General features: G+C 33.5%; 1 protein-coding gene across 1 annotated transcript; it reads right to left on the reverse strand.

The window, feature by feature from the left end:
* Positions 1–2,422: 2,422 nt before the first annotated feature.
* Positions 2,423–3,977, reverse strand: LOC125491552 (pre-mRNA-processing factor 39-2-like). Its single transcript, XM_048634468.2, has 3 exons — positions 3,812–3,977; positions 3,531–3,631; positions 2,423–2,656 (listed from the first exon to the last, which is right to left on the reverse strand). Exons 1-3 carry the CDS (start codon positions 3,828–3,830, stop codon positions 2,423–2,425), a joined length of 354 nt encoding a protein of 117 aa, XP_048490425.1. The 5' UTR covers positions 3,831–3,977.
* Positions 3,978–18,802: the final 14,825 nt, after the last annotated feature.

Consider the following 18,802-nt stretch of genomic DNA (forward strand, 5'->3'; position numbering starts at 1 on the left):
ACTCAGCTTTGCTGATTACGTGCTTGTCTGTGTTTGTGATCATGGCTTTGCCTATTGATCCTGTGGTGATCCTTCGGGGGAGCAGAGTCAAGAAAGCATTGACATTACAGGTTCGGAGATGCATACCATTGGGGAATCTGGAATGGAGAGGCTTTTGTGACATTAGTAGCATTTGAGTTGTTTCTAGGAATTTATATTTTCAGACTTTAGCTTTAAGTTGGTGTGTTTCAGTTCAAACATTGTTTGACTCTTATTTCATAAGTTTAATAAAGTTGGTTTTGTTTTAGTAAGTTTTCCGCTGCAAAATTCTGAGTAAGCCGAAACGTTATCACACGGGCGATAATGCCTGGGTAATTTTCTAAGTTTTATATTATAAGTATTTTCTAGAAAGAGAGAATTATCGGGGTGTTACATCTATGACTCTCCATACCTGGTAGTTGTCGGCTTTGATAAAGATCTCCATTCTGTTCTTCCAGTAAGTGTAATACTTACCATTGAACATTGGTGGCCTCTGCGTAGAGTACCCTTCTTCCAGTTTCTCTCTAGTATTCATATTTTTCAAGATCTTGAACTCAACAGGGTTTCTTGAATATTAGAGTTCCCGCTCTGATACCAATTGTTGTATAATATGAGCACTATAAGAGGGGGGGTGAATTATAGTGAGAGAATAAGCACTACTTTTTTTTTACGAGGAAAAACTTCCTAGGCCTAGTAGGAAGAAACAACCTCGACCACAAGGGATTTTAAACAACTTTCCACTATAATAGGCCAAAACAACTCTGATTACAACCTATTACTTTTCTCTCGATTCTCAACTTAAGTCACTCAACTCAAGTTCCCAACGACAGTTCCCAACAACTGACGTTTTCTCTCAAACTTCACTCGAAGTTCCTTTCTCTTTCTCTTTCTCTTTCTCTTGCTTCACTCAAAGCTTTCTCACACTTACAAGAGTTCACTCAAACCCTTTTTCTCAAAAATACACTTTGTAAAACAATGGAAGAGTAATAAAAACTCGATTAATGTAAGTATGAATTCTCTTAAGGAAAGGCACTGACACTTTAGATAACTTAAGACAAATTAACTAAGTCAGACACAATTTTCTCAATGAATTAGGCGCCTATTTATAGACTTTAAGACAAGACATGATTTCCACTAACTTAGACCATTATCACATGTTCTCCATGATTTCTAATTAATTAATTAAATTAAATTATTTATTCTAAGTCATGTACATCATCCACTAATCCATTACTTCATTCATAGAAGCAGTAACAAAGTACGTGGTTTTGCAAACTTGGAGAATAATTAATCTTATTTAATTTAATTAAATACTTGGAGGATAATTAACTTAGCCACTAAATCCACTAACTCCATAAACATGAAGCAGTAAACTTTAGGCGTGTAAGCTAGAATTTAGGAAATAAATAAATAAAAATCCTTTAGCTAGTTTTTAGGAAAAATATCTTTTTCAAAATCTTTTATAAAAACCGGAAAACAGTTTTGTATTTCGAAAAATCCGAAACATTTTAAAAACCGGAAATAATATTTTTTCGAAAACTAAATCTTTTAAATAAAATATAAAAGATAAAATATATATTTTAAAAAGATAAGATTTGAAAATCAGTTATTTTAAAATCAGAAAATCTATTTAAAATCTTTTCCTAACAAACTTAAACTAACTTCCTAAAATTATGGATCTTAGTCAAATTATCCCTAAAAACTCTAACAACTATATTGGGCACACAATTACATTAGGCGCACAATATTAGTCACTTAGAGTTCCTAAATTAGTTTTAAAGTCTTGTTCCCTAATTATTAAGTCTTGTTCCTAAGCCTTGTTCCTATAGTGCCAGGTCTGTTCCTTTCATGGGAACAGAACCAAGTTCCTTTGAGAATTCACCACGAACTTAATAAAGCTATTACTCAACCTTAACAAGAAGATTAATAAATACCCTAATGTATTCTAATCTTCATTCCATGCTTGATTCTTCATTTCTCGAACATCTTTATTCGATCTTGATTAATTCTCCGCTTTAATCTTCAATCAAGTATTCTCTTAGCTCGAGCATGAATTACCTTGCAACAACATAAATATAATATACTATGTCTTTTGTGGTTAGGTCATCTTCAAAACTCAAGGGTCAACAAAATCTTTATTATCCCTCTTATATTCTACTTGCATAAATTACCGTGAAAAAAGGGAAATGAGAACTATATTTTGGGACGGAGGGAGTATAATACTATACTTTTTGGTGGGCCAAGTCTCCTAATAAGAAAATGTAGCAACTAAAAAAAAGCAACCCTTTTTGGAAAATGTAGCAAATAAATAAAAGCAGAGGGAGTATCAAACTAAAAAACTATCACCAGCATGGCATGCCATAAACAAAACAGCTGTTATTATGTTTACAATTTATAAGTATTTCTACCTGCAAACATCCAATGGATCCTCAAAAGACGAGATATCGAAGCTACAATAGTCAACCCATACACCAACAGAATATGGCACTGCTTCAACTGCCCTTTCAAAGATTCGAACAACACGTTCCGCACTGCATAAGTGTGTCGTATGCTCAGCATACTTCTTCCGGTATCCATGGCAGAGGGGGAACTCGGACAAAAACGAGTCATATACCAAACTGATTTTATCTATATCATCCTGCACAATCACAAAATATTCATAATTACATCAAAACAGTAATTTTCCTAAAAGCAGCATTGTCAAACAGAAAATAATAAATTCAATAAATTCCACATTCCTATATTACCAGCAGCACTTAGTATCTTCCTAGCCCATCTTTTCCTTCTCATCCAAAGAAAAAAGAATCAAAGAAATAACTGAAATTTTAATGTAGAGGACATGACAGGAAGCAATCTAACCCTCTCACAAACCCGGAAAAAAAAAGGAGAAGGGGTTTGGGGAATTCAATTATGGCCTGTTTGGATACAAACATTTCATTTGAAATGCTGGAATTGGGCCAATTCACATGTTTGGCAAACCATAGAATTTATAATTGGATTTGACCCAATTCCACATCCATATTAAACATACCTAAACCTATGTCATTTGAAATCCATTAAAAATTGTTGTCATTTGAAATGCAAAATACTTCAACTTATCTCATTTCACTCCATCTCCTTCAACGACAAACATCATCTCTTCCTTTCTCTCTCTACTCTTTTTCTCTCTCCTCCATTGGAGCTTTCTCAAGCTCGAATATGTTTGTTTTTCTAATCTGGATTATTTATTTTATTAGTGAACTCTCTCCTTCATTGAAGCTTTCTCTCTCCTCCATTAACAAACCATCGAATTTGTTTTTGTTTGATTGGAAACAAATTCATTACTAAAGCTTTGCTTGATTGGAAGCAAATTCATTACTAAGGATTTGAAATGAATTTTAAAATCCAACATTTGAAATGAATAACCCAAATCCAAACACAACCTTATATTATTTGATTGATGAACAAATAGTTGGTTGCGCCGCATAAGATATACATTGATTGGATAGAGAACTTTCGGGAAAACTATTTACATGGTACATTTGTTCAACACTCGAGATGAGCGTAGTCCAAGCATCAAAATCCAATGAACCCCGAGCAACAAGTTCATTGAGCAGATGTTCATCCAACCCATCTACACAAAAACATAAACAAAATTATAAATAACAAACTATAATTAAAATAAACTATTTATAGTTACAATACTTATTATATTACAATGCATTTTGGCACAATAATTAAGAAGTAAACAATAAAATGGAAATGTAAACAATAATAATATGGAAAAAAATGCGAAAATGGAAATGGAATTTACCAATAGAGCCTACTGCCATGGAAATATGCCAACTTTGGAAGGAGCAGGAAAATCAACAAATATCCGTAAAATAAAAAAGGAGAGGAATTAATGTGAGTACATAATATTGAATACTGATCTCTACTTTTTAGGGTTTAAACATTTATGGACCGTTTAATCTCCAAAGTCTGAGATTTTTCTTGTTTAGCTTCTAGTAAGATGATGAGTGTACCTGCGTGAGCTGCTCCTGTGAAAGAACCCGAACTGCGATACTTTGTGGTGTGACGGGTGTCTGTCCTGGTGACGGTGATGGACGGATAGGAACCTTCATTTATTTACAATTTCAGAATTGGGCCAATTCACTTATTTGGCAAAGATTAGGAATTCGAATGAGAATTAGAATTGGCCCAAATTCCAGTCAATTCCCACATAGCCCAATAACTTTAATTTTGAAATCCCGCCCAACCCACGTGATTTCCAATTCAACAATACAACTTCCTCATCGACGAAACGCTAGTTTTCTTCTCTCTCTTCGCATCTGCCCTAATCTCCACCATGAAGTTCACTCTCTCCCCTCCTTCTCTCTCTTCGCATCTGCTAAAGCTTCTTCGAAGAAACGCTTCCAAGGTAGTTTTCGCACTCTCGCCTTTTTTAATTCGTTTTTTTTACTTTGGATTTATGTTATTTGATTGTGTATTTGTTGATTGTTTGTAAGAATTTACTCTGGATTTTTGCTGAATGACGCTTACTTTGATTTGTGTATTTGTTGTTGATTGTGTAACTGTGATTGATGAATTTTACAGTATAGCCTATGAGATATTTTATAAAAACACATATGATTTGCAACATCCTTAGTTCATACATGGACTTGTTACCTAGATGGAACTTTGATTTAGGCTATCTAGTCAGTGCAGTTGTTGAGCATGAAATCCCACTGTGTAGCTTTGGTTTGGTCTGCATAGTTGTGTCCTGCTTTAAATCAAGTATTTTCGAAAACTTTACCGAGTACTTTTTTATCTATCTCTTATGAAATTCAAATTCAGATGTTTGCGTTAGGGTGTGTGTTAAATTGTCAGGCACATCCATTTTACAAAAATTTCCATGTTTTTGGTTCAAAAATAAGTGCCCATATCCATGTCTAGGTACTCAGTTGGGAAGAAGTCATTTCTGCTGGATAAGAATCCAGTTGTCACCTTATTGACCTTGGATGCCATCTGCTTCACCTTAGGCACTTGGAGGCAATATGTACATATGGTGCTAATGGAGCTTCACTCATAATTCCTGGAGGTCTAGACTCAAGAGAAAAGGGGTGTTAGCAAAGGAATCAAGAAAAAACGTGACTTGTTTACTATTAGATAAACCCTTGATTTGGAAAGTGTGTGTTATATTATGTCTTTAGTTTAGATATTTGAGGTCTAAGTGCTGGTAATCTATTGTTATTTAGTCCCTTAATTTGACATAAAATAAGTTCATAATCATATTTCTTTTATGTTAAAAGTTACTATCATATGGATGGTATCTTGTTACATATTGATAATGTATTGTGATAAAAAAAAAGATAAAAAAAAAAATAGAATCACCCTTAAAATATATGTTTTGGTTGTTCAATCGGATAACGAAATTAAGTTAGCTTCTCTAACAATATGTATAAACTTACAGTCTTGCTCTTTTATGTTAATTATGTACCACTCAATATTATGATTTTATTTTACATTGTCAGGAATCTGGAATATCCGTGTGGAAGTAGAAAATGTCTGATTCATCAAATGTTCAAGAGTCGAGAAAACGTGTGAGGGATAACAATGAGGATACGGAGTTGGTCATGGCAGTTGTAGGTTTCATTATGGTAGTAGTAGGGGCTTGGTATGGTCAAAAATATGGAGTGAGAGAGATAACTTGGGACGAAAGTAAGCGTGCCCAAAATAGGGCTATTTGGATGGAGGATTTGAGGAATGATAGGATATGCCGAGAGCAGTTGCGTTTTGACATACGTTGTTTTGACAAATACGTTACAATAAAAGAAATTGTTGCATTGTTCCTTCATATTCTTGCACATGATTTAAAAAATAGGACTATGCAATCAATTTTTGCTCGCTCTGGAGAAACGGTTAGTCGTCAGTTTCACGTGGTACTCGAAGCTGTACTGAAGATAGGTAAATATTATATCAAGGCAGTTAGTCATACCACTGATTGTTCACAGGATGATAAGTGGAAGTGGTTTGAGGGGGTTGTTGGAGCTCTTGATGGGATCCACATTAAAATGACGGTCCCTATTGAGGATCGACCTCGTTGTCGAGACAGAAAGGGAGATATTATCACTAATGTCTTAGCTACTTGTGATCCAAACCTTATTTTTACTTATGTTCTACCCGGTTGGGAGGGATCGGCATCGGGTCCTCGAGTCCTTCGTGATACCAAGAAATAGATACTTCCTCGTAGATCTGGGATATACTAATGGCGAAGGTTTCTTAGCTCCTTATAAAGGTACTCGTTACCATTTGAATTTGTGGCGAGGTAATACTTCAACAAATTATAAGGAACTTTTTAACTTGCGACATTCTTCCGCTCGAAATACCATTGAAAGAGCATTTGGGTTATTGAAAAAGCGTTGGAGTATTATTAGAGATCCTAGTTTTTATGGGAAGAAGACTCAAGTTAGAATCATAAATGCTTGTTTCATCCTCCATAATTTTTTAAGACAGGAGAAATTGGAGGAAGAAAGTCTATTACAAGAAGTAGACCAAGATCTATTGAATTCGGAAAGAATTTATGAAGCACAACAAGAAGATTATATTATGGCTATTAGGTCTTCACACGAGTGGAATGAATTTCGAGATGATCTTGCTAGAAAATTGTTTACGGATTACCAAAGGCGGCGAAGGGCACATCATGCTACTTGATTGTTCCTTTTCAAAATGTATATAGGTATATGTAACTGAGGACTAAACTTATTGTTAAGTTATTGGTAAATCTTTACTGAGGTGCTAAAGTGGGTATGTTTATGTTCTGTTAATAAATTATTAGCACACTAATTTGATAAAAATGCATTCTGCTTAAGTTACTATGCCAACCTTGACAATTGAATGTTTCAATAGAGTATCTTGTTTGGCTTTCTCAAATCATGTTGTGCTTGTCCTTCAGATGTTTTCTTTTTAGAGTTATCAAAATTCAACAGGATTTATATGATTAATTTGACTAAGTTCACTTCATGACTGCTGAGATGATACGCATTCCTATTTGGTCATTATTTTAACTAAGGGGGTGTTTGGTTGAGCTTATTTGGATGGATTGGAATGGATGTCATACTATTAAAAATCATACAAGTGTTTGGTTGAGGTAATTTGGTATGGAACCTCATACTCCTTGGATTCTAATTCCACCCCAAATCCCCTGAATCTCATACCCACCAACCCCCCAAAGTTTCTAACTCCATTCCTACAAGTATCAAACCCTAAAGTAGAGGAAGAGAAATTTCAACTACCTATTTCTTCTACTCTAGCATTGTTCATCTCCTTCAGTGCCGTTTTCTACTCCGACGTCGTTCTTATTCCGCGACTGCCATTATAATGGGTGTTTTCATTTTTTTTCAACTGTAAATAATAGGATTTTTTATTTGTTTTTGAATTTTTTTTTTTGGAAAATTTATCTAATTTTCTAGTTAGTGGCATATTGTTCTCTCATGCTTCCTTCCGTGTTGGTTGAATGATGCTGCTTCGTCAAAACTCTTCTTTGTTTATTGCTTTAATCTCATACTACTTCGTCTTCTACTTTCTTTTCTTTTCTTATTTTCTGGGTTTTTTTTTCTTTTTCTTTTCTTCTGGGTTTTTTTTTTTATTTTCTTTTCTTCTGGGTTTTTTTTTCATTTTCTTTTCTCCTGGGTCTTTTTTTTTCTGGGTCTTTTTTTTTGGATATTTTTCTTCTTTTCTGGGTATTAGTTCAAGCATGACTATTTTTTTTTTCTTATACATGTATGCAAATTACTGTATATTTTTAGTGCTAAATTCATACTTCATAATATTCTTACAGTTAAAAATAAAAAAATAAAAATTTAAACTAGACTTGGAAACCATTCCAAGATAAGACCAAACACTTTGAATGGACATATGATCCATTACAAGATTGAACCAAACAATTTAGAATGGGTATGGGTATATGAATCCATACCACCCTGGTATGTATCTCCATACCATTCCATTCCAGTTTTATGAACCAAACAGGCCCTAATATATGCAAATGATAACCTAGGTAAGAATAGCTGGTGATTTCAGAACAGTACATTTACACTGTTCATGTTAGTTGCACAAATGTTTCCTACTATAATGCAAACTGTGTTCATGATCTCTTTGAGAAATAAAATAAAAAGTCTGTATAAAAGGAGGATTTGATCGAGTATCGAGGAGTCAAATAATTTCCACCAGGAATGCTTTTGAAAAAACATAATAGGAAGAGCAACATCAATGAAAAAGAACAAGTCATAGAATGTAAATATTTTTCCTTCTTCAGCTGAAATATTGCTTCAGCCTGGCCAATGTGCTTGATGAGTCATATTAATATAGGCATTTCATGATGCATTTAGGTTGCATTTTAGGATCATTTAGTTGCATTCTTAGTCCATAATTGCATATAGTTACTTAAGTTGAGAAGATATCACTCCTGTGTGTGTTTTCGGTGTTTTTGATAGTTTTCAGGTATTGAGAACACAATTGGAGTATTCTTGGACAAGCTTAAGCATGAGAAGCATCTAGGAAGGATCTAAGTCAAATGAGGAGTCCAAAGGGCATCTTCGAGTCGGATTGCAACCCAAACATAGCGGAAACATATTAAAAGAAGTATGGAAATTGAGTCATGTGCACTCTTTTGATCATAACTCATTATCCAGATATCGGAATTCAGTGATTCTAGTGGGGTTGGAAACTAGACTTGAAGAGATTTCCAACGGTATATTATACGCCCCGATACGACTTCTAGTTTGCGAGATATGGTCTTTACAAGTTGACGCTGTTTCGCAGGTCGAAAACCCGCGGCCGCGGGTTATTCCGGGTTTCCTAGTCGAATAAGGCTTTATCTTTTGACGAATTAGACTCTATTTTTCTAGTTGTTTTAGGAAATAGAAAGGTATAAAGACTCAAGGGAATATTATTATTTCCTATTTTATTTTCTATTTTGTTTTTTCCATCATTAATTCATAAAAGATTAGAACGCTCTTTTTCTCTCAATTAGTGAAGAACCCTAGTTTTGCTTTTTCCTAATTACATTGAATTTTCAATAGAAGCTTTGATTTTTGCAAGATTGGTTCTACAATTGGTATTATTTCTCTTCTCTTTTTATTCCTATTCAATCCTTGATTTTAATTCATGTTTGCTTATTTAATTATGAATATGTTTTCCCTAATTATGATTGAGTAGTCTATTTCTAGGGTTTAGGGGGATCCATGATCAATTAGGAAGGGATGTTTATTAAAGTATTGATGGTTATTGATGCATGTTGATTCATATTGAATGTTTTTATGTCTTTTCAATCCAATTTGGTCTGATTTGATTGTTGTAGTGTTGCAATATTAGGTTATGCGCCGAGAGGTATAAACTTGATATTAAGGCTAGTTTCAATAGGTAGAGTTGGTATTAATAAATTGCGAGAGCCTGTTAATACCGTTCTATGCTTGATTTAGACTTGAGAGAGCGAGTCAATCTGTTTAACTGCATTATTAATTGTTGAATTTAGTGTTTCATCCCGAAATATTGATCATTGGTGAACCTATGCCCTAGACTTTTTATTTTTGATAATTCTTGATATAGTTATAGTGTAGTTTAGTATAATTACTCACAAACACTCGTTTCTATACTCTAGATTTGACTGACAATTAGGAAAAGAACACTGTTTCTCTGTGGATTCAACCCTACTTCCCTGACTACTATTTGTTAGAGGACTTTAGGATTACTTTTGATAAGGTGATACGACTTTAGCCTGACAGTGCTCATAGATGGTAACTATCACTGCAGACTCAAACAAAAGCACATGGTCCAAAATTATGGATTTTGATCATCTTTTGTGTTTTGTTTTTGTTGGTTAGATGTTAGAGAAAGATGTAAATTGTTATTTAAGCTAATCAAATGATTCTATTGTTCGCTTTTTTCAGGTTTTTAGGCAACATACATAATGAATAAACAAGGCAAAAAGCCCATGATCTCAACATAAAAAAGGAGTTATGTTACTTGGCCTCCCCAAATGGATATGATCCTCACGTCAACTTTGCTTGAACAAATGACCGGAGGGAACAAAGGCGATGGAGATTTTAAGCCACAAGCGTATCAAGCTGTGGTTGACAAGCTAAGGTTGGATTTGCAATTGCATGTTACGGTAGATCATGTCAAGAATAGGATTAGAGTTTGGAAGAAACATTAAGCGACAATCACAGAAATCCAAACTTACACTAAATTCATAAGGGATGATGAAAGGAAGATGATTAAGATCTGAGTCGAAGACCTTGTGGCATGGCAGGATTATTGAAAGGTATGACTAATTATCGCTAAATTCATCTTTGTATTCTGTTTTTATCTGTAACCTGGAACCCATTTTTCTTGTTTGAATACAAGACCAACTTCAATTGGTCTTTGAGTTTTGATGTTGGAAATCAATAACAAGAGAAAACAAGTAGAATTATACTTTATGTGATACTGTAATATGTTAAAGTGCTAACTTACATTAGAAAATGCATGTTATTGTCTCTGACCTATTGAGGTTTGTTGGTTTGTTAGATGTTGTACCTCACTTGAGATTGGTTAACTGTAGGAGTCTCAAAAATACCACTGGTATATGGTTGTATTCTAGTATCATGTTAGTGGACCTCACCAAATGTTTTCATACATTGTATGTTGTTTCATTTAATGAACGAATCAGATCATTCTGAAAAACATGTTGTTAGATGATTTAGGTTGTATGATCTGTTTTAAGATCTGCTTTGGCATATTAATTTTGGTTTTAAGTTAGAAACAAGACCCTGTTTGTGTGGGTTCAGAGTGGTTTGGGTTATGATTGGCCATTTGCTAGGATGTTTTAAGCTCAACTTGAATATATACTTCTTTCTAAGTATTTCTTTCGAATTTATATTTTAGTTCCATTATTCTAAAATACCAACAAATAATTGAGCTAGAGGAGTAATTTTACAGATCTGTTACTCATATGAAAGCTTCCACATTTGTACAATCCCCCCCCCCTTAAAAATTACAGTAGTATTTTGTGTTATATAACTAGAAAAGAAGCAAGGAATCTTTGTCATTTGTGTTTATTGATCTTTATTGTTTTATAAACAGGACAATCCTAGTGCCTCTGCTTACCAAAACAAGCAAATTGACAACTGGGATGATATATGCACTATAGTGGCTGTGGATAGAGCGGTGGGTGATGGTGTGGAGCAACATGAGGAGTCGGCATCAGCTATGGAGGCCGAGAAGGAAGGAGGTAGCACTTCTGAGACACCTTCAGGAGAGTCCAACAAGAGACTTAAAAGGGATCGTTTGGCGGATGCGGTTAGTAGCTTTGCTGAATCGTTCAAAGACTACCTTAAAGCAAAAGATCCACCAAACCCCACTTCTTCTGAGGTATATGACGTTGTTTCTAATGTTCTTTCTATTACTCAACATCAAATTCTGAGGGCTGTGAAGAGGTTCCTTGGCGGCACAGTGGAAGAGTTTGACATGCTCAAGCGTCTTCCAGAAAATGAGAAGTTGGATTGGATTTTATTGTGCCTAGAATAGCTAGGTGGTTTTCTCTTTTTTTGTCTAATTAAAAGTTGTACTAAACTAGTTGAAACGTTAAACTTTTAGAATTCAAATTCCACTTGCGTGCTAAACAGTTCTTAGAATTTGAAATTCTAGAATTGACATTTCGTTGTTTCTCAAACATATAGTAGAATTTGAAATTCTAGAATTGTAATTCCAGGTGTTTCCCAAACAGTTATTAGAATTTGAAATTCTAGAATTGTAATTCCCGATGTTTCCCAAACTGTTATTAAAATTTGAAATTTCGGAATTGGAAATTCCAGTATTTGCCAAACAAGGAATTTGAATTTGAAATGAATAATTTAGAATTCCTAATTTCAATTCCGTAATTTGAATTTGAAATGAATAATTTAGAATTCCTAATTTCAATTCCGTAATTTGAAATGAAATACATGTTCCCAAACACTACCTTAATATCTTGTAGCATCCGTAGTTGAAGGTTTCATTACTTCCATCCTTTTGCACCAAAAGAAATTGAATTGAAATGAAATAAAATGGAGAGAAACTAAATTGCAAAGGGTAACAGAACTAAACGATTCGGCTATGTTTGGCAACATATTTAAGTCACCTTAAATGAGTAGGTGCTAAAAGTTTAAGTCACCTAAATAAAGAGTCGTGTTTGGAATAATAGCTTAAATTATAAAAAATTGATTGAAATTGAGTTGCTATCAAATATAGCATCTCAATTTAAGGTGCTGAAATTTTCAGCTACCTTATCATTTAAGCTCGTTTTAGTTACCTTATTAGTTTCAGCTCTATTTTAGCTTATTTTCCCAAACATAACCGAAATTGAATTGAAATAAATTGAACTTAACTAAACTGAAAATAAGTTCAAAAGAAAATGACCTAACTAATTGTCATAGTAGACGGACCTGCATTATTTAAAACAACACGGTGAAGTGGAGATTTAGCGAGGAGTCCGTAAAGTGCGTTTAAAACGCACTTATCAGAGATCTCCACTATCTTCAATTTCCCAAGATCTTAGAGAATGAACTGGATGTATGCAAAGAGTCTAGTTCTTTCTAGTACCAAGTCCTCCCTCAAAGTGGTTAGAATGGACGAAGATTAAGATAAACATCAGGGGAGAATAGTCACTTTAAATGTTTGTGTGAACTATGGAAGCTACTTACCTAAGAACACTTCCCTTCTTGGATGTTTGTTGCGTTGACTGGCAGGAGATATGCTTGGGATACCAATTATTGCAGGAGTTTCGAAGCAAAGTTCAAGTATTCCCCTAAAGATGGCTACTACTTTGGAATTATCAAGAATAATGTAAGGTATGAATTAGTAGCCAGCGAATACTAGACTATGGTAAAAACATTGTGTAAGGAACTTTTTAAAATATTATCTCTAAATGCAATTCCTTTTAATTAAAATATCATTAATGACTCTATCTCCATAGAGATACACTAGTAAAATAATTGTTTATTGCTGCGGTTTTACCCATACGCAGCAATATATAACATATAAGGAAAATAAAAAATATAAAATAACTATATTGTTGTGGTTTTGGTCGAAAATCGCAGCAATATGGTTTGGACAAATTCTTTTTGAAATTTTTTGACTATTTGACCAAACATATTGCAAGGAATCGCAAGCAGTATATTAAAATAATATAAAAAATTATTATTTGAACCTATTGCTGCGGTTCCTGTAAAAAACCGCAGCAATAGACTTTTAAAATTAATAATAAAATATTTAGCTTGGGTTTTAAGACTCCTCTCTCTCCTCTCACTCACGCCTCTCTTACCCCCTCTCTCTCCTCTCACGCACGCCTCTCTTCCTCTCTCTCTCTCCTCTCACGCACGCCTCTCTTCCTCTCTCTCTCTCTCTCTCTCTCTCTCTCTCCTCCTCTCTTCTCCTTCTCTCTCCTCCTCTAACCTTCTCATCCTCTCACGTTCGTCCATCTCTCTCATCCTCTCGCGTTCGTCCGTCTTCAACCACGGTCGTCGACCGTTCGTATTCAACCATGGCCGATTTGATTTACAATATTTTTCCTTTTTTTGGTGTATGGAGATTTGATTTTTTTAGGTTAGTGTTATAGATGCAATAGATCTGTTAGTCAATTTTTTTTAGGTTATATAATATATATGTTTGTGTTTTTTTGTGAAAGCAAATTTGATGTCGTTTGTGTTTTAATTAAGTGTTTTTTTTATACACTCTAAATTTTGTTGCAGATACTTTAGCCAAGCAAGGACTTGTTAGTGATGCTGAATTCATAGCTTGGTTGTAGTAGGACACTCACTGATCTCAAATGTTTGTTTTTGTTTCTATCTCTTTCATATACTTTTGGGGGATGTGAGTTTCTTTTGATAAATTTTGAATGAAATCTACGTAAATTATAAAAAAAAATATCGATTTTTTTTTTGAACTGCGGTACATATTGCTGCGGTTTTTGGTAAAAACCGCAGCAATAGGATCTAAATTTTTTCAATTAAAAAATTACATATTGCTGCGGTTTAACCTAGAAACCGCAGCAATATCTGCAGATAATTATTACCTATTGCTGCCCCCTTAATTGTTGTGCGCCCAAAACCGCAGCAATAAGCCACTTTTTTACCGCAACATTAAGCATTAGTCTACTAGTGATAAGTCATAATATGAATATAACAATGTTACCTCAAATGGTGATCTGCTCAAAAATATATTTTAAATGATTTGATTACTTGAGCATAAGTTTTTGATTCACCAACTTGAATTAAAGCAATCATACGCCAATCTATTAACAATATTCCCTAAAAAACTGTATTTAGTTCCCCATGAAATTAGACAGTTAGGAAATAATTAGTGGACATTTAAAGCATCTAAGTCTCTATATATGTGATCTCCAAAAGATTCTAGACTTAAACCAAAATGGATTACACATATCTTCTCAAGTTTCACCAACCTGTTCCAAAAGATATGTCATATCCATTAAAATGTCTGAATCATCACAAGGCATTGAATGTCATATCTAGAGATAGGGATGAGTTTACTAGGGATGATCTATTAAATAGGACTCCTCTATTCAAAAATATTTTGGAGATAATCCTGTTGTGCAATAGAATTTCAGAGAATGGAATAAAATATAAGGCCTTCCTAATAGGGTTTAATCTAGATCTCATGAAAGAATTAATATTTCTAAAACTCAAAAGGATTGATCAGGTTACGTCTCTTCTAGTCTGTAAATCATGGGGCAAAGTCATCACAGAAGAGGTATAGAAACCTAACATTCCTTGGAGATATCTAAAGCGGCTCTTTGCCAAGGGAACTAAGAGGAAGGTTGAAATCTACAAAATAGTGGATGGATCATCGTCAAGAGTCGTAGTATGGTACAAACGTGCATGTTAGATATGGCATGATCTCATAATCTACGACGTAAATCCTTGTTGGTTATCATTAAATGACCTTGCAAATGTGAATCTTGAGGAAACTTTCTTAATGGATTTTACAACAGCCAGAAAGAAAGGTGAAGGAATATACGAAAGGTTATTATTCTCAACTAATTTTAGTCATCCTAAAAGAGAGTTTATTGATCACCTTAGAACAATGGAAGAAGTCACATTCATAATCGTACTGGATGATATTGGCTAAAACCATTAGAAGTCCTTTTCTGCTCATAATTTGTGTGGTGCTGAGTACATCACTCCACAAATCAGTAGGGCAATTTGTTACTACCATTTTCGGATATCAAGTAACATTTAATGTGATACATTGAATCAAAACTCAAAAGGTCTAATTTATGCTTTAACATAAGGGCCCAACATAAGTATAAAGCCCATTATGTAAAGTCAACATAGGCCAAAGTCAACAAAACTCAAAGGACGATCAGCAAAACTCCCAAGAGATGAAAGTCAAAGTCAGTAAAAGAATAACAATCAAAAGAAGATGATCAAATGGTGGTTCAACATGTGCCAAAAGGCGGTTAAAGTTTGAATCATATATGATTCAAATATTTTCTCTCCCTATAGCATACACGGAAGTTACATGTTATGATTTTCTATAAATAGAGAAATCATTATCAAGCAAAGGACAACAAACATCCATCACAACTACATTTCTTAATTCCTTAGCGTTAGCATAGCCAACCCCCTTATGGGGTTATAGTTTAATTTCATAGATTATATTCTGGCGCCATTAGATCTCCAATTCTCCAATTGAAGCAAGGAACTATGGAGGTAACAATCTTCGTATCTCCTATTTAAGTTGTCCAGCCTGGTTCATCCCTTATGTGTAGTAAAATCCATCCTTAAGTTTGTGGCATGTATGGAAATTTTATAATTTAATTAAAAAGTTTAATTATTGTTTGCTCTATTTATTGTTTTTTGCCTAAAATTAATTTGTTGTAATTTGATCATTAATTAAACTGCGACAGAGTACGTTAACAAGGTTTTATCTAGTTAAAACGGGTAAACTCCAGGGATTGAATCTCCGGAGGCATTCAATACTAAGGGCTCGTTCGTTATCATTTTTTGTTTTTAGTTTTTAGTTTTTTGAAAAACTAAAAACTATAAACAGGAAACCAAAAAAAAAGTGGTTTTCACTTTTTAGTTGTCAGTTTTCATAATCATCATGTTTGCAATAAATTTGACTAATTTTTTTATTCATTATAGGACATATATCATATGACTAAAAACCAAAAAACAGAAAATCACAGTAATACCAAACGAGCCCTAAACTATTGGGTGTCCATTAACTTGTTTGCAAAGTCAACAAACCGATTTTGCACCAACACACGCATACATTGTGAGTTATGACGCACCAAAAAAAATAAAAGTTGCCATAATTTGTTATTCTAAGACCATCCAACCGGCTTGCTTTTCCGGCATGTTCCCTCCCAAACTAACTTGCCATCCCAAAACGACTTAATATCACGCAAATTAGATGGTAGAAACGGGTCACCATGAGAGTGGTAGACACGGTCTACAATGAACATTTGTAATTGTGCAATGAATATTTGTGGGACCCACCTCAATTTATATTTCCTCAAACACACTAGTAAACATCCAGTTAATTCCAATGAACATTGTAATATAATGAATACACGCTATTGTTGATTGAACAATTGCAATTTCTGAATAAACATTTATGAAAAAGTTAGTGTAATAAACACACCAATAAACATCCAGTTAATTCCAATGAACATTGTAATACAATGAATACACGCTATTGTTGATTGAACATTTGCAATTTCAAAATAAACATTTATGATAAAATTAGTGTAATAAACACATTTATTTCTGTTGAATGAGCAATTGTAATTGTAGATCGAACATTTTCGATTTATTCCAAAATTCAGTTCTTTACAAATTTTCAAAATTCTAGATTGCCACTAATTATCAAAATTCAAATATGTTTTAATATACTATTATTCATTTCTCACTTTAGTCAACCTACTATTGATTCAAATTATTAGTTTGTTCATCCAAGTTCTTCAAATTGTTCTTTCAAATTAATTATATGTTCATTGTGATGAATATTTATGTTGTCATTATTATTCTTTACAATGTAGAAATATGATTCTGCAATAAATAATATACTTTCTATAATGACTAAACCAACCGAGTAGTTACATAATTATCGAAAAATAAGTAATTACGAAAGATGTAGTATGTACTCAAAGATAGAAATATAACCAAAATATTACAATCTATCTCATACTAATCTTTTACCCGTGCAAAAATGCACGGGATGTTTTATAGTACATATGATTTTAATCGTGCATAATGTGCGGGAATTGTTTTGTTTATTAAGTAGTTGATTATTATTCATAACCAAATTATAAGTAGGTATCTAGCGTTTAGATCCGTGTAAATATATATTGTGTACTACTTCATCTCTAACTTTTAGACCTAAAATATTCCAACAAAACTGAATATATTGCATATATTCAATAATTGCCTCAAAAGTTGATAAACTATAAAATATTGAATCATATATTTTGTAATAGCCTATATTTTAACTAGGTTTAATAACGACTTTATAAATGAGATTTGATAAGTATAATAGCTGATATTTTCAGACAAGTTTTAGTCAAAGTTAGCTATGTTCATATTAGTAAAGAAATTACTTTGAGAATTATTTTTATCGTCTAAAGTAAGTTCCAAGCACAAATAAGTTAGTATGGATTTTATATAATAGAGACATTGTGTTAAGGATTTTAAGCTTTGAAATAAAGAGAAACCCATTTTTAATTACAAATTATGTCTCCTCACTTATGCTACCTACTCTAGATGCTAGAACATCTCTCTCTCCTTTTCATAACTTCTAAATCAAGTGCCAAAGTGTATTTTTCCCATAGATCAATTTTTCTCTTCAAGATTTCAGTTTAATGACCCAAGTGGTTAAGAATTGGGAGAAACCTTAAAACCAAAATAAAACCCCAAACAATAATTTTCTCTCTCCTCTGATTGTATACCCCGTACTGTGCATGCTCAATTTCTGCATTTTTGAGTTGGAATTTGACCAAACTTGTTGAATCAAAGTTGTAGATCTCGAAAAGTTATTGAAACTTAGACCCAAAAATTACTTGATTTGGAGTTCGGAGCTATGAGTTATGGTCATTGCAAATTTGGTGTTGCTACCTCCATTTCTCTCTCCTCTGTTTTATTCCGACAATCTGTTGCCCCAATTATCTATAACATGCAATCCAATTTTGCTCTTTGTTGCTGAATAAAAGTTGTAGATTACTTCGAGCTCATGAATTTGGGCACAAAAATCACTTGATTTGGAGTTCAGAGCTATGAGTTATGGTCTTTGTAAGTTTGGTGTTCCTATCTTCATTTCTCTCTCCTCTGTTTTTATTCCGACAATCTGTTTCCTCAATTATCTATAACATGCAATCCAATTTTGCTCTTTGTTTCTGAATCAAAGTTGTAGATCACTTCGAGCTAATGAATTTGAGCACAAAAATAGCTCAATTTGGAGTTTGGAGCTATGAGTTACGCCTTACACAAGTTCAGCACTACTGTTGTACTTTATGTTGCGCTGCTGCCATGATTGACTTGCTTGCCTTGTTTTTGCCATTATTTTGGTATTCCTTTACATATGAAGATATAAGCTAATTTTTCTTAATCCCTCATCTCCTTTATTCCAATTCAAGTGTGATGCAATTGGATTTTATATTCTGATTTTAGAAATAAACTTGGTTCTCAATTTTGTTATTGATTAGCAAATATATTATGATAAGAATCGTTAAACTTAAAGATTGAATATTTTATCTTTCTTATTGGATTGAAGCTTCTAATATGAAGTA

This window comes from Beta vulgaris, chromosome 8, assembly GCF_026745355.1.
Source record: "Beta vulgaris subsp. vulgaris cultivar EL10 chromosome 8, EL10.2, whole genome shotgun sequence".
NCBI classification, from domain to species: domain Eukaryota; kingdom Viridiplantae; phylum Streptophyta; class Magnoliopsida; order Caryophyllales; family Amaranthaceae; genus Beta; species Beta vulgaris.

Excerpts from the sequence above, each read along its gene's own strand:
- LOC125491552 (XM_048634468.2), bottom strand. Across the intron at positions 2,657-3,530 it reads GTGTTGAACAAATGTACCAT|GATGATATAGATAAAATCAG; the intron begins GTAAATAGTTTT and ends GTGATTGTGCAG.